Raw genomic sequence first — 25,993 nt, 5'->3', positions numbered from 1 at the left:
TTCCTCTGAATCCTTTCATCAATTCTCTGTTCCTTGTTCAAATTAATGGTATCTTTGATTCCTCAGAAATTCTTGATGCATATGGTCAAATTTCCTTCTTCTGACGGTGTTATTCTTGCAGTCAATTAAATCCTGAGCAATGCAAATAGAGGTTTAAGATGATGAGGATTGAGGACTCCATTGAAGCTTCATAATGAAGCTGATGATCTAAATTGATTTCCTCGCATTTCACATACAATGGAACTGCAACAACTTTTGTGGTTTTACAACCAAGGATCTTAATTGCAAAACTCTGAACATCTTGTTATTACATAAATCCCTCTTTTGCAATTCCTTGGGAAAAGATTACGAACTACAATTAAGGGTGTCAAAATAAATGAGCCGCTTTGGCTCGGAGCGGTTCGGCTCAAGCTGAGCGAGCTTAAGTTGAAGCCCGGCTCGCTCAAACTCAGCTCGAAAAGCTGGAGAGGAGGCAAAAGGACACAGATGGATTCAAAGCATATCCTCGTGTTGTTCTGTAATTGATGAATAAAGAAATAAACTCCTCTCTCTCTCTTGGAAGTAATTAATGTGTTTTGTTTTCTTTTGGCTACTTTCTATCTCCCTCTCTCCTCTTATCATAAATGCATTACTTACCAAACAATCTCTCCTCTGTTACTCTCTCCCTCTTTTTCTCTATGAGACCTTATCAATCTCTTCTCTCCATCACTTCAATCAAAGCGCCCTAGACAAGAATGCCCCCTTAATGGTCATCCCCTACCTTTTTGTTCCTCCTCTTCTTCCTCCTACCAACTCCTCCAGCCTCTTCCAACGGCCTCCTCCTCCATCAACATCGGCTTCGATGTTGGCCTCCTCCATCAACATCAGCCTCCTCCATCGACCACGGCATTGGCCCCCTCATCTTCCTCCTCCTTCACCTCCTCATCCTCCTCCCCCTTTATCTCCTCATCTAGCCTCCTTGTCCTCCATCGACAAGAAGTCATTGTCTCCTCCTTTTCATCGACCTCCTCGTCCTCCATCGGCAAAAACTGTCGTCTCCTCTCCGTCGGCCTCCTCCTCCTCTAGTCAAGCCCAGGCTTGGCTTGAGCTCGGCTCGGGCTCAGTCTGGCTTCACTCTAGCTCAAGCTAGGATATATTTTCCACACCAATACAATGGATGCTTGCATGAGATCAACCAAGATAAATATGTGATATATCATGCTTCTCCAACATGCATGTGCTCTACTTATATTTGACATGGTTATCTCAAAGTCCTTCAACAGATTAGCTTAACTTATGAGTTATGAGGTCCCAAATTCCCATTTTTATCAAGGCCTCGTAATAATCTTAGAACCCAATGTAAACATTGCACTCCAAACCAGCCACTCTAATAGAACATGATAGCAAACCAGAAATTCTCGCAACACTTTGATATAGGACAACTGTAGGAACAGCTCATTTAAGTTTTGTAGGATTGCAAAATACATAAACATATGAAATCCTATGAGAGTATAAACTATAAAGTATACTTGAGGTCAATGGAACACCAGGATAAACAATTGGGATGTTTTAGAACTTAGGGTGAAAATTAGAACTAGATAATCTTCAAAACTCAAATAGTGCTGTCAGATGATAAAATACCCTTGATGATTATTTATTTGCTAATATCTCATGTCAAATACAAATAGTAACAGGTACCGGTCAAGCCACTATTTCAATCGGAGAAAATTGCAATTGTGCTGAGCCACATTAAAACAGCTTCTTTCTAGTTCATTACGCTAAATTGTCTAGCTTCTCTATCCACCAAGGGCGACCTAGCCTAGATGATAAGGCACAATTTCCACAACAGCCTTTCTAGCTAGATGTCTCAAAAAGGTATTACTTCTGCGGTACTCAAAAATAAGGATAAAGTATTTCTGAATTTAGAGAATAAGATCAAGAAGATACTGAAATACAAGTAATCTGAGAGTCCAAACAAGATTTCTATGATAATTTCATGATGGTTGACATCTTTGCATATTATATGTCAAACTAAATGTAATGAGCATGCTGTCACTAAAGCAAAAATTTAGAGAACCGTGTTGCATTCTCGTTGACATTGCAAAATACATGGTACAATATCAGACCACCCTACTCAATATTTCCATTCACATGCCATCCATTTGGCTAAAAGACAAACATCAGCATGCCTTCGATCATGGTAACTATCAGTGTTATAAAAAGCGGCCAAGGCAGCCGCCTTGGCGGGGAGGCACGTCGGTCGCCCTACCAACAGGAAAGGCAGCCACCCATTGGCGGTCGGGCTGCCCGGGCGGACTTGGCGGACCGCCAAGTCGCATGGCAAGCTGTCTGCCAAGTCACGTAGCAGGCCAAGCGGCCCGCTAAATGTTATTGCGGTTCAGCCTGCTATAGCAATGGGTTTGGATTTTGGAATTATCGGGTCAAATCTTCACTATCTGCTAACTGCCTAACCTACTAACCATTTAAAACAAACCCAATCATTTTGATTTGAGCCCTATAAACTCTCCCTCTTTTGATTTTCTCCCTCTCTTGATCGTCTCCCTCCCTCCATCGTCTCCCTCTCTCAATCATCTCCGACGACGGCAAGCAATAACCCTCAACCAGTGGCAAGCGAGGTACCCCTCAAGCTCTTTTCTTCTTCTCTTCCTTTTTCACTCTCCTCTATTTTCTTCCCTTTTCACTCTCACGGCCACCTCCCGGTTTGGCCGCCAAGAGTGAAAGGCTGCCGAGCAACTTTTTTTCCCTTCCTTTTCTCCTTCTCTTTCTCCCTTTTGCTGTCAGTTTTCTTCTCTTTCAAGTTTCTTCACTGCTACAGTTATTAACAGTTAACAACAATTAGTAAGAAGTAATAACACTCAACAGCAATAGGTAATCACAGTAAGCATGCTTTGCTTCCCTGCTTCTTTAGTATTCCTTCCTCGTTTCTCTATCCTAATTCTTGATAATTGATTAATAAATAATGACTATTGAGCTAATTAGTTTGCTAGAGAAGAAAGCCGACAATGTTAGTTTTCTAGTAAATGTAGATTTCTTTGAATTCTTTCCTTGTCCTGACAAATTTGTTGTATTATTTTTCTAATTGGTAATTATCATTAATATGTTATGCTCAATTGCTAATTAGGTGAATCTTGATTCTGTAACTCTGAAATGTCGATACCTTTCACTGATATGCTAATTAGTTTGTGAATTGCCCAATGGCCTCAATTTAATATACATAATACAAATAATCAAATAAAACCACTAATTTCTCTCAAACAATGTCTTGGTTGGGTCTACATCATCTGAATATTTTGTGCTTGTTGGCTCCAATAATCTAGAGTGAAAATATGGATACCTTCCTAATAAAAATAATGCCAACGTAGTGAAATATAGATTATGTGGGAAGGTCATTAAGAAATGAATTAGTAGATTCAAGAAACATATTACTCATATTAGAGGTGATGCTGCACCTTGTCCAAAAGCTAGTGATGAGGTAAAAAAAATTATCAAGAATCATTTAGAGAAGAATCAAAAGAAAAAGGAAAAGAAATTAAGAGAGTCAGCAGAATTAAGAGTAGAAATAAACATATTTAAAGAGAATGAAGATTTACAAATTTCAGATTTTTGAAGTAAAAGACCGAGTAGAGGTCTTATGGTCAAATTCACATTTATTGATCCAGAAGTTACAATTAGAGAGTGGGGGAAAATGGTACATGCAAACATTAAAGATTCATTTGCTAAAAAGGGAGATAAAAGTGAACAACTACTTAGCTCGATGAGTTTACAAATGTGACATCTCTTTTAATGCCATTAATGATAAAGCATTTCATACATTAATGGAAGTAATTTGTCAGTATGGCCCAAGGTATAAGCCAGCATCTATGCATGAGTTGCATGAGCCATTTTTGAAGAAGCAAGTAGCTAAGACAAATGATGATTTGCCGAGTTATAGGGTTGCATGGAAAAAAATGGCTGCTCAATTTTGACTGATGATTAGATCAAAAAGGAAGAAGCATTATAAGTTTATGTATTAGTTGTGAGTTAAGGGTTAGTTTTCTACGTTATGTTACTAGCTCTAAAGACTCACATGTAGGTGAATACATTCATAATATTATGGTTGATGGTATCAAAAAAATAGGAGTGGAGAACCTTCGCCAAGTTATGACTAATAATATTGCTGCTAATTTAGCAGTTGCACGGTTGCTAAAAGATAAATATCCCCGCATATGCTGGACATTTTGTGCCGCTCATTGTATAAATTTAATATTGGAGAGAATATCCAAAGAAGAAATGACTAAATGAGCAATTGAACATGGGAGGGAAGTCATGATATTTACATATAGACATCATAAGACATTAAGTATGATGCATCAATTCAAACAACAAAAAGGAAGATCATGAGACCTGGGGTTTACAAGATTTGCATTTATTTTCTTACATTACAAAGTCTCCTAGAGAAGAAAGAAAAATTAGGACTTATGTTTACTTCAAATGAATATTTAACATGCAAATAGTCAAAAATTGCTAAAGAGAGCTTACTCTACCATTCTCAATAATCAATTTTGGAGGCAAGTGCCATTAGCAATTAAAATTTTCACTCTTATGGTGAAGTTGTTTTGAGTTGTTGATGGCGAAAGAAAGATGCCAAGAAAGAAATTAAAAAATATTTTCAGCAGCGTTTTGAAAAGCATTCAAAGCGGCCACCTTGGTGGGGTGACACGCTAATTGCCCGCCAAGGATGGCCGGTCGGCACGCCCCGTGCCGACCGGCACTTGCCGTGCCAGTAGAGGCACGGTACTTGGCACGGGGTGTGCCAGTGGCACACCCCCGTGCCGACCGGCACGTGTGCCGTGCCGATCCGTGCCGGTCTGACACGACCACGTGCTGTCCGGCACAGCCTCGTGCCGGTCATGTGCCAATGTAGAGATATTTTTTTTAAAAGTTTTCTATTTCCATCAATTTTTATTAAATCAACTTTACTTATTTTCTTAACAACCATGATATAACATGTGAAACCTATTTTTTTTTACTTTTTCTTATTTTCATCAATTAACTTTTGTCATTTGTCATTTTTGAAATGACAACTTATTTTTTATTTTTTAAAATTAGAATGACAACTCATTTGCCAGACCTAGACAATCACAAAACCGAATATATCGAGAACAGAAGAAAAAAAAGAGATCATCTCAAGCTCAATATGATTACAGTCAGATGAGAGAAGGACTTGAGTCTATAGGTAGCAGGACATCAGGAGAGGTGTGCCCATAGGATGATATGAGTTCATCATCATTACCATCATATCAATCACACCTACCAGAGCCGCAACACCCTTATTATACTCCATATCCACAATCTGTATATGCTTATGGTATGTTTGTGCCTGTGCCGATGCCGGTCGTTCCTGTGCATATTCAATATTCATATCATATCATCGAAGAATTACAAAATTCTTATTTGTATGAAGACTATGTGAGATGTTATAACGAGCAATATTATCAGTGGATAAGTTTTGAAGAATATCGACAGTATTTAACGCAACATTACGGTGTTATTTCTGTGCCAGCAAATGAAGTCTTTGATCCTCCTCGTCATTCTACGTTCAACTAGATATTACTTTTAATTATTGAACTATTCTCAATTAATGATAATTGATTAACAAATAATGATTATTAAGATAATTAGTTTGCTATATATGTACTACATTAGTATTAAAAATTATAAATACCATACATAATTCTTTATTTTTTTAAATATACAAAAATGCTAGACTGCCTTGTCACTCGCCTTCCGCCTTAACGCTAAGTTGTGGGGTGACTGCTAGCCATCCGCGGTTGCTTTTCAAAATATTAATTTTAATAATAATGAGACTTCTTCCAAGCCTTTCCTCAATACAATTGGTCATTACACAAAAGGAAAGTGATAGATATCTTTATATTGCTGCATGTTACTTAAATCTATAATACTTTTATAGAGATTATGATAAAATGGAAAGTGATTTAAAAATAATGGATGGTGTTTTTAATTATGTTGAAAACTTCTATCCATATCTATCTATTCAATTACACATTACAACTATGGAGATCAAAGTATATAAAAATGCTACTGAAAATTTTAGGAGACCACTAGCAAGAGAAGTTAATAATGATGAACTCAACTCAAGTATATTTAACATTTTAACATATGTAATAAAGCATATGTATTGTAGGTTTATGTATGTTAGTGTGTTATTAACTTATTTTCTAATGTATAGTTATTAACTCGTTAATGGAGTATATATGAAGCTGGTGCCCCTTATCTGAAAAGCATGGCAATTAAAATTTTTCATTTGACATATAGCTTGTAAGGATGTGAAAAAACTTGGAGCTCATTTGAATAGATAATGTATAATTGTATTGATTAAATTGTCGATTCTAAATTCTAATGATGAATTTATCGTCACATGACTCATTAATTTCGTCTTTGCTTTCAAATTCATTCAAAGAAGAGAAATAGATTGAAAATGAAAAGGTTGAATGATCTAGTTTATGTACAATTTCATACAAGAATAAAAAATTGAAAGATAGCAAAAGAGAAGATCATGTGGCTTCAAATTAGAGAAATGATACAATTGATTGGTTAGATAATGATTCTTAAGAGCAAGAGGTCTTACCAGGTAAAGGATTAACTTGGGAGATAGTAACAAAAACATCACGTGCGGAAGAAATTTTAACATCAAGAAAGACCACTAGAATTGCTCAAGCTACTACTAGTAGCAGTCCTTCTATTTCTCTAGATGAACAATTGATCTAGTTAGATGAGGAAACGAAGGACGATAATGATGTTGAGTTAGAGCTTGATAATAATTCAGATGATAATTTATTGACAAATGAAGATTGTGAAGAAGACTAAAAGTTTAGAAAAAGACTTTTTTTGTTATGGACCAATGATTGTGAATTTGTTATAAATTTAATCATTTTAAATTTTTGCTCATGCGCTTTGAGTATTTGGTTGTGATTCTTGTGAACTTGTTATAAATTTGATACTTTTGAATATTTAATCATGTTATTTGTTTTAGATATTTAGTTGTGATTCTTGTGAACATGTTATGATTGTCGATTGTAAATTGTAATTATATTATTTGATATTTTAGTGTAGTGCATCATTACAAATTTTATATACTATATTAGTATTAAAAAATAAAAATATATCATATATCATATATATATATATATATATATATATATATATATATATATTTATTTATTTATTTATTTATTTATTTATTTATTTATTTTGGTATATAAAAAATGCTAGACCGTCGTTACCTGCCTTGTCGTTGGCCTTCCGCCTTGGCACTGGGCGGGGGGTTGACCGCCCCCTACCCGCGGCCAGCTTTCAAAATATTGGGAATTATAAACTGGCTGGACATGTCACCACATCTTGTATTTTGTCAACAACTAGCCACACGGTTAATTTATTTTCAGACTAGCAGGCATTTTCTAAATCTTGTGGATAACATCAACCCTAAAAATTGTCAGTTTGCCACCATCTCTTAACACAGCATCAAGAAGTACTGTAAGTGCAACAAAGGATAAAGCACGTACTAAAGGAAATTAAATAAGATGGATTCATTAAGCTGACACTATGTGCTCTGAATATCATCAACTTTTCAACTTTTCAATTTTTCAATTTGTAAATAATAGCTAAAGGATCTTTCATATCAAAGATCCTCAACAAGGTATAGATAACTAAATTGGGAGAGGTCCAAATCTAAATGAGAATAATAATCCAGAAATCTACACATTGAATACCATTTTCTTGTCTGCAAAATCAACTTAGCGTCATATAATGATGATCAAATTAGGATATTGACAAGAATGAAGATCTAATCGCTCCGTTGTAGTTCACATATCAAGGGAGGCAATACAAAGCAGCTATTCAAGGAAGCAATACCAGATGTTCGCACAGGAGTTTAGCCTGTACATTCAAATGCATGAGAGCATTTTGAACGCACGGCATGTTTGCCTCGCCTTGTTCGAATGGACATTTTGTTGTTCGAATGCCGTCGACATTTGCCGCCTCATTCAAACGGACTTTCATGTGTTTGAATAGCCAAGGGGTCCTTAGTTGGTTTAATTTATCAATTTTGAGTTAAGTTGCTTTAAATCGTCGGACTGATTAGGGTTTATTATAAAAGGAGTTGTAATAGGTTATTTGGGGCAAGCAATAAAGTATTTTCTTTTTTTCTTTCTCTTCTCTCTTAGTTTGGTCGAACTAGTCAGGGAGCGGAGCTAGGGTATGTCGATTTCTTCCCCCTTTTGTCCATTAACAATTGTGGTATTACTTGATAGATCTATTGGGTCATAATCTATCAAACAGGCTTCTTCTATAGGGTCTATACAGTTTTACCACACATATCATCTCACATGAATATATATTCTGAAGATTCTATACCAGGATAGTATAACTACAGGATGTTGTGCTTCTTCTACTATATCCAAGAAACCAGCCAGCAATGCTTCAGGAACCTGTTCAATAGATGAACCACAATGTCAAGCATACTTAAGAAGAAGCATAAGAGCCAGTAAGTAAATCAAACAGAACTAATTGATTATTAACTAATCTATCTGTAACTTGTCCTGGAGTATTTGGTTATATTATGCCAAAGGATATCCAGTGAGTAGAGTAAAATGAAATCTAAGAAAAAGAATAGCCTCAAGTAGATAGCCAACCTAGAAATCTATTCACATATATTGTTAAGAATAAAAAAGTATGTTAGAGAAAAGAAGAATCTTTAAATTTCAGAGTAGGTAAAACTTACAAGTGTTGTTTCTCCCTCGCCCGAATCTGTGAGAACATGACCAGCCATCAATAAGAGCCAATACAGTTCTTCCAAGGTATGAGTGGGGTCACCTTTGCAAATTTTCTGAAATTAAAGATTTGAAAAACATTAGGATGACCAATCAACCATGGTTATTTAATTGACACTGGTTAATATTTGATTAAATTCCAGTTATATTAACCTTGTGCTTCCCTAGGTTCATGCTGGTTAAGGTACACTTGATTTTATCTTTAAAATAAAAGAACAATTGAAATGTGGGTTTAATGGATTTGATTTTTTACTTCACATTCATTTGTCTAATGTTGTTGTCTGCATGGAGTCTTTTATAGGCTCTCTTGCAACTCGGTTAACGTAGGTTTGGACTTCAGAGTAAACTTGGTTTATGAATCAAATAGTTTGCAAGACCATATTTTGAATGAACATTGTAAAACATTTGGTTTGTCCTACATGATTCTTATTTATAGTCTCAACCCATTTCCTAACACTTTGAATCTGTTCCATTAAAAATTATACTATGTTCCTTCTAGAAATGGTTTTTGATCAATTAGATAACAGCCCACTACATGATAGAATGTCAATGTCTGACTACTAGACAGGCCATGTCACTAGCTTTCTCTTACTTCATATATATTTTTAACAACTATTTGAGGCATATCAAGACTTTAATACAAATAGAGCTAACACAAGAACCATACTCTAGGAATAAAAGCTTGGAAAAAAACAAAGGAACTAATGAAACATTTGGAATGATTATTAATAAGATGCCCCCAGAAAAGGCAAGGAATTATCAGCACTGGTTGATAACTAAAATGAGGTGATTGTGGAGTAGATTTTCTTCTACAGAATCAGGGTTGAACAAATACAACTATGCAAGTCGCGTGTACCATATGCAAAAGAAACTTAAATTGCATAAATGAAATGTACCAAACAAGAGTTTGTACCTGACTCAGCAGTGCGAACCGTTCTGAAAATAGTCTTACAAGAAAAGGAACAGTCATATCAGCTGCTGCGCGTGCAATGAGGGCATACGAGCTTAATCTTTCATCTCGTTCTACAAAAGTGAGAAGAGAGAGAGGGAGAGATGATAATTTTTGAGAAAAAAAAAAGTAGCATAGCATATAAAACAAGCAGAATAAATGAGACATGGTTACAGTTTCAATTTATAGGAAATTCTGACACAATACGTACTTGAAACAGAGGCATGAAAGTATTCAGCATTATCATCATCATCAAAAGCAGTATCAGCAGCAGCTATCTCACAGAAACCATAAATTTGTCAGTATCCACAATAAGAATCAAGCATACCAGCAAATAAGTGAATTTATATACTGTAGATGTTTAGCATGAATACTAGATGGCACTTGAGATAAACTCATGTGGCCATCCATAAAATGATGAAACATACCTTTTAAATGTGACTCCACGATTACAGTAAATAAACTGGAGGCTGCAAACACTCCATCACTTGACAGTGAATTCTCATCAATATCCATTTGCTGCAAGACAGAAAAAGAAAGTGCAATCCTCAGTAAACAAATGATAATCCACAGAAACGAAAAAAAATACAATAAGCCATAAAAATATCAACCATAAGTGGCAGCGTTCATTGAGGCATTAATCACCCAATAGCTAGAAAAGAAAAAACTGAAAAATAGAATACAAAAAGGAATAAGAACAGGGCAGGTAAACCATCCAATGGCATTATCTTTTTCCATGTACACTTTAAAGAACATAAATAACCATATTCATTTACAATCCAACAAATAAAAGAATGTAGCATAATAGAACACGCAGGTGATAGTTAGAAAAGAATGGAGCATTGACTTCGGAAGTACCCCAAGAACAACACTCCATGTCTCTAACAATATATCAAGAGCCTCTGATGCCCAAGTTCCTTCTTCGTCCCTAGAAACTGTAAGGGCCTTAACAACTTCTGAAGTCAAGGTAGACAGTAAGTGTATTGTGCCATATGGCCTGAAAAGTGATAAAAGATAAACAGGAAAGTTATATGTTATAAAATGATATGATGTTTAACAATATAAACTCGAAATGAATTTCTTGTAAGAAGTTTGAACGTGAGATATGAATATATTATGCAAGCATATATTCTGGTAACTAACCTAAAAATGCAGACTACACATAAAATTTGGGAGGGAATTAAGCAAATTAGCAGAGAAGCTGAAAGCTAAATATCACCTGACCTTACAGACTTCAAGAGGTCGTCAAAAAGTGGTGTAATAGTTAAAGATGCCATTGAAAGCAATGCATGGCAGCCATCAATAAACTCACTGAAGAAAAATAAAAGAATCAATAACAACCATCAGATATCAACTTGTAGAAACTTGAGTTTTAAACAAAAAGAATGATGAAGTTTCACAGAGGACCTTTCACTTTGTCCAGATTGAATAGCTGCTGAAATTACATCAGGAGGGTCGATCCACTGAACAACAGCTGATAATATATGTATGAGGTGCTTGATCTGTGTCTCTCCATTGTCTAAAAAGATAAGAGAATTTTCAATTCATTATGCACAAACTCTAACTAAAGCAATTAAATAATACTGTAAAGGATGTTAAAAATATATAAACTAATAATTAGTAAAAACAGCTAATTTGTGCATACCAGAAATCAACTATGTAATGCAAACGGAATAAATACATGAAATGTCCCATGTATTCTTTCAGTATTCTTTTGATATCTGGTATTCAAATGTTCTGATTGGTTTGACCAAAAGGGGGCAAAAAAAAAAGACAATATCCTTAATAGATGATTTATATTAGCTTTTATTCATATGCCATGTGAACACCATAGGCAGGTTTTCTACAGATACACACAGAAGAACCAATATACAGTAGAAGCATCTCATAAAAAATTGAAAATATCCCTAGACTATAACCACACTCACTAAATAAGGATAAAGCCAAGATATAGTGTAGTCGGACTCTGAAAATTAAGCCCATAAATTACATTGATGCTATGCCCAAAAAAGGAAGTCCCAAGAAATGAAGAAATAATGCAAAAGTCAAACTAAACTAAATAATAGATAGTTTTTGGGTTGAATGTATTTTACCTCTTACTTTGGCATTAAATCACTTTACCTCCTATAGTTATTTTTTTATCATTTAACTTTCTATACTTATGAATAAAGTGAAATGGTTAGATTTTCTGTCTGAATTAATGGTGCCTAATGCCTTTTAACATCCAAATTAGTTGACCTATTGTATTCCACCCTTAACTTTTATGGATTAAAACACCCCTCTATCATCACATATACGCTAACTCAGTAAGGAATAAGTTGAACTCACCTCTAATCAAGTGTAAAAAGAAGAAGGGAGCGATGTTGCTGTTTAAACAAAAACCCTTCTTCCCTCAATAGATGACAGTCTAACAAAAATAATGAGGGTATTTTGATATTTCAAATACTATGTTAACGACATCCAAATTTCACTTTAGTTGTAAATATAAGGGGTTAACTGATACAAAAATAAGTATAGGGGATACAGTGATTTTATGCCAAAGTACATAGGAGTAAAATATATTTAAATCATAGTATTTCAATCTCTAATTGCACCGTCTCCGGCAGATGATTTCCAATGGTAGACAAAGAGACTCAAGAATTAGTATATGAAAAGAAATTGAATGTCAAAGAAATGGAAGAAAATACTAGTATGTTTAAGCTTTAAACTTTAACAGGAACCATCTAGGAATTTTACAAAAAACTTCCAAATGCAAAAGGGCGTGCATTGTGCATCAAGAGCGAAACAAATATATACTAGAGTGTTGACTAAATGCTCCAAAGGTCCTCTACAGCAGAAATCATGCACCAGTAAGGTCTTTCAACTGTTGATTAGCAAAGTTGCTATGAGGAAAGGTCTTTCAAATGTTCATTAACGAAGTTGCTTTGAGGTTTGAGATCAAAATTCAAATGCTTATGCCACATGCATTTTTATGTGCTAATGATACAATTAGATGTATTACTCTCACACGATCTAGAAACATAAGATGGTTGCTACTTCTAAAGCCAACAGATCAACTCACAGAAATGTTAAACATCTGCAAGAAACCAAAAAAGGAATTAGACAACCAACCCCTCATATGTTTGACAAGGCAATTTTATCTAGTGAAGTATTTGAAAATGTCAATTCTGCAATTTTCTAGACCTAATATAAGAATAAAAATGTTCAAATAATAACAATGAAAATCCCAATGCCAAAACAGGAAAAATTTGCAATATACCATCTGAATTCAGATGTTCTGCTTTAGACCTTACAATAGCTGAACAAACACTTTACCAGAAGGAAACACAGCTCCTGCCAAGGAGCTTAGTTGCACTATCAGTTGCCTAGCAGAGACTGCAAGAGGAGATTCAGTCCAAATTGTATCAGATGAATACTTCTGGCGGACTGTAGCATAAAAATTCAGAAGCCAGGTAGTATGTCCACTAGATATCAAAGCATCATGCCACATGGACCCAGGCTACATGTAACACAAGAGGAAGAGTATAGCAAGTTGTGAGACAAAGTTAAAGACTGCGTCTAGAATATGATAAACAAAAAAAGGGCCTACCTTTACCAAGAAATGTTCAAATTTCTTCAGCATTATAGCATCATGCCTAATTCCAGAAGACAACACATTAATCTTACTGTTAGGTTCACCAGCGTGTTTGAAGTCCCAGTTCAAAATCTGAAACATGAAGCGGAGAGCAGCAGAACAAACATTTTCTTCTGATACACTTGCACCACATCCTACAATTTTCTCCATAATCCTTAATGCAGAACCTTGGGCCCAACAATAGAATTCCTGCCAGAAGAAAATTAGACATCATGATAACACGAAACTCCAGAGGCATTTAAACCATATAAATTTCTAAAAGTCTATGTATAGCAAAAAAACATAAAAACTGAAGGAAATTTTAATCCGTCATGAATTAACAAAACCTTCAAATAATTCAACTCCAATGATGATTGGCACTGCTCATGGTACTCTTTAGGCAAGCCCATGGCAGATGCAGTTAAAGGAGAAAATTCTGCTACCTGCATCAGGAAATAAATATTAAATTGACTCAAAAAGCTGTAAGGCCAATAAAGCATTGTTTGACTCCATAATAAGGCAGCATATAGGACAATGGATACCAGGGACTCCATAAAACTGATCCCTGAAAATTGTGGGGCAGACCCATGGACGCCAAGAACAGATTGCTTCACCTGAAAGGCATTTGTTAGAGCTATGCAAAGGAAAGTAGTTAATAGCTTCTTCAGATGCTGATCTCAAGGTTCATCAGAGCATTACCATTCTTCAAAATGATATATGAATTCTTAGAAAATTTTGGCTAGACAAAGAAAAAGGCTTTCTTCCAATACAAGAAACACACTTGCTTAATTCGTATGCAGCTAGGAAAAATGGATTTTTCCAAAAGAAGAATATATCAAATTCATGCACTTCATCATTTTAGGCTACTAAAGTCTCCCTGTATAGAATATTATTGTCATATTCGATAGCTTTAAGATTGAGTGATGAAGTTGAAAACTACAGTAGTTGCTGAAAAATTGACAAATCTAATGGTTTAGAAAATAATATATAGATCTACAACTCAGTATAGCAAATATTCTTGTGGCACATGGAGACATCAATATAGTGATTCGGTACAGAAACTTATTATAAGGGACTAAACTCAAAAGGAGATGATTTGCAGAAAACATGAGAAGACATGGATATGTCACAAACATATGAAAACACAGGAAGTACTAAGGAGTAGAAAAACATAATGATGCCATCAAAACCAATCCATAATAGAGCACATAAAGCTGGACTTCACCATCTGTAGAATTATAAAGTGGCAAAAACACATACCTCAAAAAGAATAGCTGCCTTCTCCGATTCAGAAAATTCTAACCTACCAGAAAAAATAGATTGTCTGCATCAGAACATGAACTATGACATGCCAATTTCCTAAGCTTAATAAGCAGAAGTTATCAAACGTCATTAAGCAACAAAAGAAAGTATTTCTTGTGGTTGAAGTTGCAGAATAAGATAAAATAGGAGACATGTATAACCATTAAACATGTCAATTAGATAATTTCACTACACGATCGAATTGCATGGTTCACCAATAGGAGGGTCTCTAGTTAGGTGTGGCTTGTGCAAGACCTTCACCTCCACCAATGGGAAGGAAAAAAATAAAATCACCCTCCTTTTCCTTATGAAAAAGCAAAAACACGAAAGTAGACAATGAACTTGAGCACTTGACATTGTTTGACAACCACTCCATTTCCTATCGTGTACACCACTATGTGACTAGAAATTATTACATTCATGTAGGACGCGCATCTTACTTTTTCTCTCCAAACTTTAAACTTCAGCATTACATATCTCACACCATCTTTTTAACATTTTTGTATTATTCTTGACCTATTCTTGCACTACCATGATGCTCAAGTATCTGCTGAAAATGAATTTCATGTAAAAACAAAATAGATTTTCTTTATGCTGTTCTAAACCCATGAAATAAAGGGAAAATGTCAACATGGAAATGAGTATCATGGATTATAAAAAATACTAGGTACGGAATCGGAATTGTAAAAGTAATAAAGCATTAAATGAATATCCAAATTTCAAATAAATATATGTCCATTATTCTATTAGGCAGATGTCAAGAAAGATATAGAATAGGACACAAACTGCATACTGCAATGCACGAACCACACACTGCAATGCAACTAGGAAAACTACATTACAACAAATTCAGCTACAGCTTACCATCCTCTTTTCAGTAATCGAGCCACCACAGAAGAAACCTTTCTTTGTACATAGGCATCAGGGGCACTTGCATGCTCCATAACATAGTTTAGACAGAACCTACAAAGTAAAGATTAGATTTTCTTCACTTTACAGAGCAATACATTATTTACAGTTTCATGGTGAGCATACAATATTAATCTCCTTTTGTTCTGATCCGTAAGAAGTCCCCATTCCCTTATTGCTGCATCTCCAATTGCTCCTGCAGCCTGGAACCTCGCATTTGGCATTCGAGAATTCTCTAAAAGGAATAGTGTCAATGATGAATGGATGCATGAACAAAAACACATCAACTGACAGCTAATCGGTCTAAGAAAAGCAGCAGCCTCAATCACAATCTTAGGTCTCTGCTCTTAACCAAGATTGGCTAACTTGAATGCGATTTGGACTCCAGAATCACATATTTACGAGAACTCATCTGGGAGTTCTGTAGTGAGCATGCCATTCTGCTCTGTCTTAAACTTCATTTGATGGATCGGTAAATAAGAAAAACTGACATGCTCAAAAATGAAAAGGAACTATTTTAAGTTATAGGGAAACTGTAAGAATAGAAGGGGGAAAAGCAAACATAAGGAGAAAGGTAAAAGAAGATAGTAGAATAAGATGGTTCAGGAGCTTTAGAGAAGAAAAGAATGCAGCAGCACAGCAAAGAGTAGAAATTGCTTAAAGGATCAGGGTTATGCTATAATGCAACTAGTAGCAAAGATAAGAACACTAGGAAACAAGATAATTCCAGTAGATCTTCAACAAGTTAAATGAGCAGCATATCAATGAAACACTAGAAGGAAAACAAAGATGTAAGACTTGGAAGCTAGTCAATAAAATGGCAGAAATTTTAATCTAGTTATCCAAACATCTTAGACCAAGTGAAAATCATTTTTAAAGTCACTATTATTACATTCTTACTTAATAGTCTTAGGTTGTATACAGTATAATGGTACATAAGTTAAATAACTTATATGCTCAAAAGCAATGCACATTAAATTTACAGAGGTAAAATAATCATTGATAGTGATCGTGATAGTGATAGTAATTTATAACTTGCTTATATGTATGACTTCCTTTACGTCATTTATTTTTCTTACATTTTGTTGATTACATGTTAGCCTATTTAAGTAGTTTCAAGCAAAAATTACGTTATACTATATTATGGAAAAGAATATATTTGACAACTATGATGTACTACATTATGGAACATAATAAAATATTTTCAAGAACTACAAAAATACTAAATTATGGAACGTAACAGATATCTTTCGACACCAGTCACATGAGATAAAAGAGAAAGTAAATTTTATAAAATAAAGGGCACAATCCACAACATTAAATCTCGACCTTTAACATGGACTTTCTGATATCAAAATTAGTACAAAATAATGTGGTTTTCAAAATAGTCCATCAGTATATGACAACTTACAGCGATTTTGAGATGATTTAGAAGCCTAATGAAGCATTCCCTTATGACCAGACAATGCTTTCTGGCTTTCTCAAGACTTTTGAGGGAATAATCAAATAAAAAAACATGCATCCCTCTGACGACAACAAAGAAACATGTTTGATAAAAGGAGTACTTTCTTGAAAATGACAACTATGATTATCAAGACAATGTTTTAACACCTAGAATCAGAAAAAGGAGTTAAATGCAAGGTATCAACTAAAACAAAAAAATATAAGACTAAAACAAAGAAGATAAGATACAACTTCAGCAGTGCATATATATGAAACTGTGGCATAGATCCACTCTTTATTGTTAAGGTTATCTACAACCTAAGGTCATAAGTTCAAGTCTTTTGTACAAATGTTGGGAAAATAAAGCACGCGTGCATTCCTCCTCCCTTTGTTTCAGCCCTCTTTTAACAATTCAAAAAATTAACAAAAGAACAAAAAAGGAAAATAGTGCGACTTTCATGAAAATAACACCAAATTAGGGGTGCAGAAAAATGTGTTATAGACTTATAAGTTTGGTCATGCAATAATGTCAGTATACCGAGAAAAGTTCGATTCAGGGAGCATACCAAGAATGAAACGACATGCCTGATAAGGCATAGATGATGAATGTAATGAAACAATTATTTTCTCTGCTTCAGCTGAATTAACATGCATCTGCATAATCAAATAGTTGCAGACATAATAAGAACCAATTAAATTTGATAAGACATTTTAATCCGATATAAGGTGTAAAACTTGGTAATAAGCAGGGCCTAAGAAAAGGAAAAGAAGTACAGTTCAAATTTCAAAAAATAGATTACATTGGAAAAAATACAACCACGTAATAAAGATTCTCAGAAATAAGCTTGTTTTCAACTGGAAAGAAAAAGCAAAAACGGCACCATTGCTGATGCCACTAGGAAAAGGGGATTATATTTTCAAATATCCAATCGAGACCCTACAAGATGCAACAACTATGTGAAGAGATGAGACTCAAAAAAATAAAATCAGAAGGTAAGATCAAATCCTGGCAAGGCTACTGCTCAAGGCAATTAGTTGATTAAACTTAAAAAGTTCCACGGGCATTGTCTGCAGATATTATTGACAAAAATTGTCAATCAAGCTTTTCTTCAACCATTCTTTGGAAATTTTGATTAGACTCGCATGAAAGAAATAGATCGCTTATGGCTGTCAGCATAACAATTACATCCTCTACAGTCTAATACGAGCATACAAACCTTCTCTAATGCTCCAAAGGCAACTTGGTTGGTTTAAACTCAAGTCACCAGAGCGCAAATAGCATTGGCTGCAAAATTTATCGACTAAGTCGCAATTCAAACTTTTCTTGAATCATTTTTGCAAATCTTTATCCGAATAAAACATATAATCTCACTGGCAATGATGCAAGCGACGTATTCATATTAACTAACACATTCTAAAATAACTCGCCGCTAAAATGATCGTATCAGACGTAACAAGAAAGGTATCATGAACTTCAGTGTCCTCAGCCCTCGGTAAACTGGAGAGAGTGCAAACCTCGATCATAGAGCAAGCTTGCTCAATCGTATGCATTGTCGCCTGGAGAGAGGGCAAATCAGGCGCTTCTCCGGGAAATTCCTGCATCTTTCCTCTTCTACGATTGCTCCCCCTTCCTTCCCCTTAGGGTTTCGGAAACAAGGGTTTTCTTGATCTGGAAAAAGGAATCGCCTTCTCAGTTTACCTAGGGTTTCGGAAATTAGTGTTTCTTCGTCGGGAGAGAAATGGGAGAAAACCAGCAAGAAGGGATACAGTGGAGAGAATAGACAGTGGAGGACAGGAGGAACCGCACTATTTATGGGAGGGTAAAATGGTAGAAGCACCCGAAGTCGGGAGGTGCGCAGTAAATAGCAACAGGAAGCAGCAACGAAGGCCCTTCATGAGGAACTCGGCGCTCTTTACAAGAGACCGCCGACTACCTGCTTGTGAGCAAACATCTATAGTACTAAACTGAAATGGAAGGATTTCTCTCACACAAAATTTAGAGAGTAGAGCACGGCCAATGAGTTGGTGAGACAGGCCTTGGTCTATAAGTTATTGCCTTAATAAATCCCTTGTTCTTAAGCTGGTTTGAGGCTTCGTTCTAATCTAATCCAAGGGGCTCATTGGTTAGTGATTAAGCTTAAACATTTTTAAAACTAATTACATTTGAGATGCTTCGGCAAAGTCTGATGATCATAAATCTAGAATGCTACTACGAAGATGAAAAAAATTTTACAAGATAGTGTTTGCCGGTTAGTTGATAATGGAGAGAATATCGATATTGCTAAGGATCCCTAGCTCCTCTCAAGTGTGATTTTTAGAGTATCAACCTCTTTCGAAAGGTCAAAATAGTTAAAAGACTTCATGGTTGAATAAAACTGGAACTAGGAGCTTATTAACAACTTACTTCCCCCTCGGGCTGCGGCAACTATTTTGCAAATCCACTTAAACTAAGCTTTCTCGAATCAACAAGATAGCGTAGCTTGGATTGCGTCCAAATTGAGTCTTTTCATCAGCTGTAAATCTGCATATGTTGTTCTCTCAAATGGTATTGGTCAAGCTCAGCATCTTCCGGTCTCTCAGTGTCGATATGGAAAGCGATTTTGGAGAAATCACTTTGTGATCCCGTGAATCAAAATATTCATCTAGTGCTCTCTTTGTTTTTGTCGGGTTGAGCAAATTCCTTCCACCAAATATTGAAGACCTTTGCCCCCTCTGCGAATCTTGTGGAGAGACCATAGATCATCTATTCATATGTTGTTCTTTTACTAGAGTTGTTTGGTTCGCTTGTCGATTGGGTATTACAAGTGAGCTCTTTCTAGGAAGTTGGGATGCATGGTTTGCCTCATTCTTCATGCACAGTTCTTTAGGAAATTCGGAAAGCTCAGAATGAAGCTCTCTTCAAGAGCTGCTTTTCTTCCCCGGCACTTGTTATTACAAAAGCAAACAAGGCTACAGCAAGAAACCTTACCTCTTAGCCTCTTATGGTTGGCCTTGAAATGGACGGATGTACTCTGCATGGCTCAGCTATCTCTCGCCACCTTGGTGCTAGCAACATAATTGGCTCGAGTGCAGAGGATTTTATTGAGGCGGGACCCACCCTCTATGATATTATCTATTGGGTAGATGCAAGATGCAAGTTGCAAGTTAGATGAGCACAATATTTTATCTTCTACATAAAACACTAATTTTATCATATTTTTCTAAGTAAAACGTTGATCTTATTAGTATTTTTTTTAAAAAATATTTAAAAAATTAAGTATTTTACTAGAGAAAGAAAATACATATGAAATATTAAACAATTAAGTGTTTTATTGTTAAAATACTAAATTATTCAGCATTTTATTAAGACGGTGAACTACATATAATGTATCATTTATTAATATGAAAGAAAAGTAATTGTTGATTAAATTAATTAATGTCGTAGTGGTTTTGAGGTATTAACAGTAGAATATAACATAGTGTAAATAATGATAAATACTATTTTATAAATTCTTCGTTTTATTATAATGTATACGTTATAATGTACACGAATAGTTCTATGGAATTTTTAGCCGGTGCCTCTCGCCTGAAAAAGAATCACGGCCGTACATTACGAGCATCATGCCAGACTGATCCAATGTACGCAAGCTCCACTTCCTCGAGATTGCCGCCGCGTTTGCTGACGTGGTTTGCCTTCTGCGAGTAAAACCCTTCAAGCCGCAAAGCCCTCCCACTCGGTTTCGCCGAAGCCCAGAGAAGAGTACGAGCAGAGAGGATTAGCTTGATGGAGTTAATTGAGACAGAAATAGAGAAAGCCGCTCGAATAGGTCTCCATTCTCATCAAATCCCTTGGAATGTAAGCTCATAGAATCTCCTCATTTTGTCTTCTAAATTAATGGATTAATTGCAATTCTGCTAGAACAGTAGTCTTTATATGGAGTTCTTTTGGTTTTAATGGTCAGATTTCTTCTCCTCTCTTCTCTGGTTTTTTCCTTTTTTTTTAATTTTTTCTTTTTAAAATTTCCCTTATCTGCCATCTTGATTCTTTGTGATGAACGGGAGCTCTGTGGCTTACATGTCTTTGACCTAAGATAACAATCGGGGGAGGTTGAGAAGGTTTCAAAAGCTTTGCCCACAAGGTGTTCGACTAATTGCCAGTTAGGATTTATTATCAAGTTTACCTGATTACTTAGTTCTAAGAGAGACCAATTAAGTAAGATTTGAATAGAATATAATTTGTAACTACTCTGTCATCTTGTCCGACAAGATTTTCTAATTTGATTCGCTTCACTGTTAATTGGGTTTAACTAAATAAATCTGGAAAACAATAGCAAATAATCAGTCTTCAATGGTATATACCAGTGAAATCTTGTAAAATCACAACAATTATACACTTAGTATCATTACCTCTGCAGGCATTATGATTTTATTCTAAGTAATACGTTTTTTTTTTCCTGTTTTGCTCTTACATGGTTCCGTTATGAGTTGAATCATTTTGCAACTGGATTATAATTGTATATTGTTCTATTTTAGTTGGATTTATTTGCAATTTTAATTTGCTAGCAAGTAAGATAGTCATATGATTATTTATTTGTTCTTACTCCTATATTCAGTGTGCTTGATTAATACTGTGCTGGAGCTGTGATTTACCAAGAAGTAATTCTACTATCTAAAACGAAGGATCTAGCTGTGTTAACAATTTGTCGGTAGCTCCGATTCTATGCTGAAACAAATGATATGGGCCATTTGGTATGTACACATCATTGCACAAGTGATGCTCGGTCATATGTCTTCTCTGCAGTTTCTCAATGGACTTCTGAACCATGCCCCCGGATGAGAACATGTGCTGTTTCTTTAGAATATTCAAACTTATCTCAGGGCAAAACCGCTGCTTCTCTTGCTTTGAGACATCAACCACAACTTAGAAGTGGCTATACTGATGCTGTCAATGGAAGTGGTAAAACCAAGCATTGTTTTGAGAAGGCTGCCATATCCTCGCAGGCTAGACCAATGCGGCTATCGCATCTAAATTCAAATGATTTACCTGTCGATGGGTACTTCATTGACTATGATGAGTTGACCAACAATGACGTTCTCCGGAACTTCTGTGAAAATGGGAAGATCATAGAAGCTGCCAATCTAATTGATATTATGGCACGATTGGGCCAGATCCCTGACTTCCCATCTTGCATTAACCTAATCCGAGGACTTGTCAATGCTGATAGACTACAAAAGGCAAGTCGTATTCTTGAGGTTATGGTTCTCTCTGGTGGGATACCTGATATCATCACTTACAATAAATTAATCGGGGGTTTTTGTAGTAAAGGGCAACTAAATGCTGCATTGAAACTTGTGGATGATATGAGTTTCAGTGGTTGCCCCCCTGATGTGATTACATTTAACACTATATTCAGGTGCATGTTTGAACGACATAGGTACGATGATGCAATTTCCTTTTGGAAAGATCAGTTAAGAACAGGGTCCCCACCATATTTAATATCATACACTGTACTTGTCGAACTCATATGCAAATATTGCGGAATCCGGAGGGCTATGAAAGTCTTAGATGATTTGACCTTAGAGGGATGTCAGCCTGATATTGTGACCTATAATGCTCTCGTCAATGTTGTCTGTAAAGGACGCACGTTCGGGGATGCAAAAGTGGTCATCCATGGTCTTCTTGCTTATGGCTTGGAACCAAATACTGTGACTTATAACACCTTACTCCACTGCCTCTGCAGCAAGGGGAAGTGGGCTGAAGCAGATGATCTACTTTCAGTCATGAACCAGGCACCTTATCCTCCTACTGTAGTTACATACAATATCTTGATTAACAGTTTATGTAGGTATCAGCTTTTGGATCGGGCGATTGATTTCCTGCATAAGATGGTAACTGAGGGATGCTCTCCTGATATAGTAACTTACAACACTCTTCTGGCTGCAATGTGTAGAGAAGACCTGATAGAGGAAGCTATTGACGTGGTCCACTGTATGAGGGACAATGGATGTTCTTTGGTTGTCGTTACTTACAATACACTGATAGATGGACTGGCAAAGAAAGGAGAGATTAGAAAAGCAATGATTCTATTTGATGAGATGGTCAGTGATGGGATCAATCCTGATGACATTACTTATGGATCTCTGGTTATGGGTTTCTGCAAGAAAGATATGTTGGAAGAAGCAGTGGAGATGTTGCAGCAGATGGTTGATATCAATTGTAGAATAAGAGGGACTACTTTTACTCTTGTCATACAAGCATTATGCAGAAACAGGCTGGTGGATACTGCTATTAAGATCCTGGGCTTAATGATATCTCAAAGCAAAAAGCCCAACAGGGCAATCTATGCATCTCTAGTTAGAGGAGTGGCTGCCTCTGGCATGGTGGAAGAAGCTAGTGAGCTGCATAAGAAGTTAGTTGAGTACAAGATCCTGAAAGAAAATCCAGAGTAGATATGGTGAGTCGCAAGATGCAAAACCCCCAAACTTTTGCAATTTCTTTCAGAGCTTCGTTATTGTTTAGCAAAACCTGGATTCTTCAATTCGTCTTCTTCTATAAAATTTTCTTTTCCCCCTTTACTCTTCTTATAGGGTTGCTACTTTTCAGATTTTGCTTAAGGCTTGTCCATGTTACAAGATATTATAAGCTTTATTCATCATGGATGGCCATTATGTAGTGGGTAGACATTAAATCATGCACTTGTTAGCCAATGCATGCATTTCTCTTTGTTGTAATAATGACCTTAGGCAATGAAAACTGCAGTTGTGCTGTGGTGGTAGATTACACGAGAAAGGAGCTGGACTAAGGCCAAGGATAACCACAAATGAGGGCATTACACAAGCTAGATTTTAGTCCAAATAGTCAGTGCTCCCAATACCTTGGACAACTGGCATTACACATGGTCACGGGCTTATTATCTTTAGTCAAAATCAAGTCTTAGCTAGGAGTATAACAAATATCAAATATTATCTTTAGATAGTACCTTGGTGTTGGCAATTCTCTTTTTGGAAAGAAATGCTAATTTACTTAATTAAAGACAACTAACCTATATAAGCTGGAGAACAAGTGATAGGTATGCAGAATGAAGTTAAGGAATCATTGGACTCTCCTTTTGTTGTAGTTGGTCTAGCATGAACCACCATCCAGAATATTCTCAGCTGATGGAGACTGCAGATGTGCCGGCTGCGGAGATTGTGCAGCTATTGGATGCCTTAAGAAGGGATCTAGAGTCAAATTTCGGATAACCACAATTAGTCATCCTTAGAATTATTATTAGGTGCGGCAATGCTAGGTCTTAGTACAATTAGTCATTGGTTATTATTTTGGACGATGGGGATAATGCAGCATTAGAATCTTTTGTGGACATCAAGTCTTCAAGTATAACTTAGAAATTTGGAGTAGAATAAGTCTTTTTTTTTTTTTTTCCTTTTTCTGGGAGGAGTTGTCGACTATTACCCCAGGTGATACCTCAATGTTGGCAGAATCTCTTTTTGCAGAAATATTCTGATTTATTCAATCAAAGAACCAACCTATGGACCAGTGAACTAATTGCAGATTTTTGGAGTGGAGTTCTGCAACCAAAGTAAACTAGCTAGACACAACTATCTGATAATAATAATGTAGAAATTTGTTTGATGAGCAACTAGCCTTGCTTTGTCTTTCCAGGCACATCATGTATATATGTATAACAATCCTTGTCAGTCTACTTTATTTAAGTGTTTGTATGATAGTCTCTTGAGTAAGATACTGTACTGATAATGTTTTTGCATGGCACCTCTGGAATGGGATGCTTTGACCTTTTTTATGCTCAAAGTATTAAGATAGACTCTGCTACATTATTCATTTGTTCAAGTCTATTTTCAATTGGATGTAGTGCTATAACTACATAAAGTTAACTCTTTTTACCCTAGAGATGAAGGTTGTATGCCTCATTTTCTCATAAATGCAGCTGTTTTATTGTACTTGATATTCTGTCTGCTTTCCAAGTTCCAACTGCTGCTTACTGTAGAGATGCTTTCTGTTTTCTTGTAATGTATGATTTTGATGTTGTATGATAAATGCAGCTGTTTTGTTGTACTTGATATTCTGTCTGCTTTCCAAGTTCCAACTGCTGCTTACTGTAGAGATGCTTTCTGTTTTCTTTTAATGTATGATTTTGATGTTGTATGGGTTCTACTTGTTTCCTACATTGCCTTGGATGTGGTCCAAATGTAAAAGCTAGAGTATCACAACATAAACAATATTGCAAGAGAATTATAAAAAATATTGGCATGTCGCAGAGATATTTTTTTTTTCTTCTGTTCAATAAGAATGGCAGTCTAGCCAAATTATCTTATTCATGGAACTGGTGGTGTCAGGGTCTATATTTGATGTGCACTTCCAACTTGAGAAGACTCTTTTAGCAGAGTTTTGTCATCTTCAGCTGGAGAGAGATCTATAAGACTGTTAGCATTGGTGGACGTCTTCTGTTGGTGCTTATGCAGGTATTTGGAGCTTATGCAAGTATCTGTACAGGCTGGAATTTCTTGTCCCCCTTTTTGTTATATAACTGAATCAGTAAGAGAGGTTTGTCAGCGACATCTCTGTCTTCTAAGTTGCAGTTCATGCTGATTTTTTTTTTTTCGTAGATTTAGTTCTTAACACTGTATAAATATCTTTTTCCACCATTGATCAGAGGTGCAGTTCTTCGATATCCAGCAATATATTGAGATTGGATATCCTACTTTACATCGTATGGAAATTTTTTTGTTACTGATAAAATGAAAAGAAATGTTTGGTAATTGTTATTTCATTCTTAAAGATATATTGCAGGTTATTTACTATGTTGTCACCTTCTTTAAGATTTCTCTTTACATGCTTGTCAAAAGTCGACTATAGTCAGCGGGTGTGCCTTTGTGGGTAGTTTGAAGCAGTTTAGAGGCATCTTTTTTCCTCCTGTATGCTTATCCTAGCACTCATGAAGCAACCAGAAA

At 35.8% G+C, this 25,993-nt stretch overlaps 2 protein-coding genes across 4 annotated transcripts in view; one reads left to right on the top strand and one right to left on the bottom strand.

Annotated features, from left to right (window-relative positions):
* The window catches only part of LOC140793218 (uncharacterized), a 30,739-nt gene extending 11,903 nt beyond the window's left edge, over nt 1-18,836 (bottom strand). Inside the window, exons 1-18 of one of the 3 annotated variants that reach the window (XR_012109925.1) lie at nt 18,560-18,836; nt 17,611-17,698; nt 15,728-15,836; nt 15,557-15,655; nt 14,651-14,693; nt 13,933-14,004; nt 13,738-13,833; nt 13,367-13,600; nt 13,093-13,276; nt 11,185-11,296; nt 11,002-11,088; nt 10,636-10,774; nt 10,206-10,296; nt 9,989-10,051; nt 9,742-9,851; nt 8,780-8,884; nt 8,413-8,486; nt 5,294-5,380 (exon numbers count right to left, since the gene is read on the bottom strand). Coding sequence is in view for 2 of the 3 variants with exons in the window: in XM_073144582.1 (XP_073000683.1) it covers nt 5,294-5,380; nt 8,413-8,486; nt 8,780-8,884; nt 9,742-9,851; nt 9,989-10,051; nt 10,206-10,296; nt 10,636-10,774; nt 11,002-11,088; nt 11,185-11,296; nt 13,093-13,276; nt 13,367-13,600; nt 13,738-13,833; nt 13,933-14,004; nt 14,651-14,693; nt 15,557-15,655; nt 15,728-15,836; nt 17,611-17,698; nt 18,560-18,646 (1,880 nt within the window). In the remaining variant the exon portion in view is untranslated. The remainder of the gene's footprint in view (nt 1-5,293; nt 5,381-8,412; nt 8,487-8,779; nt 8,885-9,741; nt 9,852-9,988; nt 10,052-10,205; nt 10,297-10,635; nt 10,775-11,001; nt 11,089-11,184; nt 11,297-13,092; nt 13,277-13,366; nt 13,601-13,737; nt 13,834-13,932; nt 14,005-14,650; nt 14,694-15,556; nt 15,656-15,727; nt 15,837-17,610; nt 17,699-18,559) is intronic. The other 2 variants (XM_073144582.1, XM_073144583.1) reach the window with 2 other exon arrangements.
* A 1,856-nt stretch (nt 18,837-20,692) lies between these two features.
* LOC140794521 (uncharacterized) lies at nt 20,693-25,812 on the top strand. Its single transcript, XM_073146618.1, has 3 exons — nt 20,693-20,879; nt 21,637-23,478; nt 25,379-25,812. Exon 2 carries the CDS (start codon nt 21,761-21,763, stop codon nt 23,471-23,473), a length of 1,713 nt encoding a protein of 570 aa, XP_073002719.1. The 5' UTR covers nt 20,693-20,879; nt 21,637-21,760; the 3' UTR covers nt 23,474-23,478; nt 25,379-25,812.
* The last annotated feature ends 181 nt before the right edge of the window (nt 25,813-25,993 follow it).

The sequence above is a fragment of the Typha latifolia genome, chromosome 8 (genome assembly GCF_019914945.1).
Source record: "Typha latifolia isolate L0001 chromosome 8, TyphaL0001v2, whole genome shotgun sequence".
Classification (NCBI taxonomy): Eukaryota; Viridiplantae; Streptophyta; class Magnoliopsida; order Poales; family Typhaceae; genus Typha; species Typha latifolia.
Note: the sequence above shows the minus strand (reverse complement) of the source record. Positions and strands in the feature narration are given on the sequence as shown.

Bases quoted from the DNA above. Each gene is read 5' to 3' on its own strand.
- LOC140794521 (XM_073146618.1), top strand. From the start codon at position 21,761: ATGGGCCATTTGGTATGTACACATCATTGCACAAGTGATGCTCGGTCA.